The sequence below is a fragment of the Lepidothrix coronata genome, unplaced genomic scaffold, assembly GCF_001604755.1.
Source record: "Lepidothrix coronata isolate B3197 unplaced genomic scaffold, Lepidothrix_coronata-1.0 Scaffold4179, whole genome shotgun sequence".
In the NCBI taxonomy this organism is placed as follows: Eukaryota; Metazoa; Chordata; class Aves; order Passeriformes; family Pipridae; genus Lepidothrix; species Lepidothrix coronata.
Window position 1 is genome coordinate 1 of NW_016694359.1, and position 1,130 is coordinate 1,130.

The window sequence follows — 1,130 nt, forward strand, 5'->3', positions numbered from 1 at the left end:
GACAGGTCCGGGTTGGGGTTGGGGGGCCCGTGGGGGCCCCCCAGGCGGGGGACGCCCCTCCCGCCGTCGCCGTCGCTCTCCCGCGACGTCTCGTCCCACTCGAAGTCGGCGCTGCCCCCGCGCTGGCCCCCCCCCGGGGCGGGGGGTCCCGGGGGTCCCGGGCGGCCCTCGGGGAGCCCCTCGAGCTCCTTGGTGCGCATGGAGAGGTGGCGGGAGCAGAACCCGCGGCGCTGGGACTCCTTGGTGCAGCCGTCGCGGGAGCAGAGCCGCCGCCACTGCTTCCCGTTGAACTTCTTGCGGATGCCGTTGGGGGTGCAAACCACGTCCCCCTTCTTGTACTTGGGCTGGGGGGTCCCCGCCGGGCCCCCCCCGGGCGCGGGGGCGGGGTGGGGGGCGGCGGGAGCCGCGACTCCCCCCCCTCCCGCAACGCCGGGGGCCGGGCCGGGCCGCGGGGCCGAGCTGAGCTTGGACACCTCGGCGTCCTCGGGGCCGCGGGGCAGCGGCGGCTCCTCGTCCTCCTCGGGGCGCGGGGGGTCCGGGGGGCCCTGGGGGGGCCAGGGGGGCCGCAGCAGGCGCAGCCCTGAGCGGGGCACCCAGACGGGGGGCGCGGGGGGCGGGGGGGCGAAGCGCACGCGGTACGAGGGGGGCTTGGCGCTCACCTCCACCACCGTGCCCGGCCGGTACAGCGTCTCCTGCGGGTCCAGGCGGGCGCACACGGCCGTGCCCACGCCCAGCGCGCCCGCCGGGGGGGTGGCGTCCAGCACCACCTGGGGGGGGTCGCCCCACAGCAGCCCCCCCTCGAGGAAGGTGATGCCGCGGTCGCCGGCGAACTGCACGCCCAGGTCGTGGCCGCGCCGCAGCTGCTTCACCACGGCCGGCCGGAAAACGCCGTCGCGCCGCGCCAGGACCCGCTGGCACCGCAGCCGCCGGAACGCGGCCTCGGCCGGCCCGGGGGGCGGCCCCGGGGGGGGCCCCGAGCCCGAGGGGGGGTCCCCGGGGGGCCCCGAGCCGCCGCCCCCCCCCTCGTCGGCCGAGTGCTCGCTGGCCGTGTCGGTGCTGGAGCAGCCGCTGCCCTCCCCCGGGGCCGGGGGGGGGTCTCCGGCCGGGCCCGGGGGGTTCGGGGGGGGGTC

At 80.9% G+C, this 1,130-nt stretch overlaps 1 protein-coding gene across 1 annotated transcript; it reads right to left on the reverse strand.

The window, feature by feature from the left end:
• Positions 1-64: 64 nt before the first annotated feature.
• LOC108492005 (protein capicua homolog) lies at positions 65-1,073 on the reverse strand (the record flags this gene model as incomplete). Its single annotated transcript, XM_017803788.1, has 1 exon — positions 65-1,073. A coding segment is annotated over one exon (1,009 nt), but the record flags the coding sequence as incomplete, so codon positions are not given.
• Between the last annotated feature and the right edge of the window lie 57 nt (positions 1,074-1,130).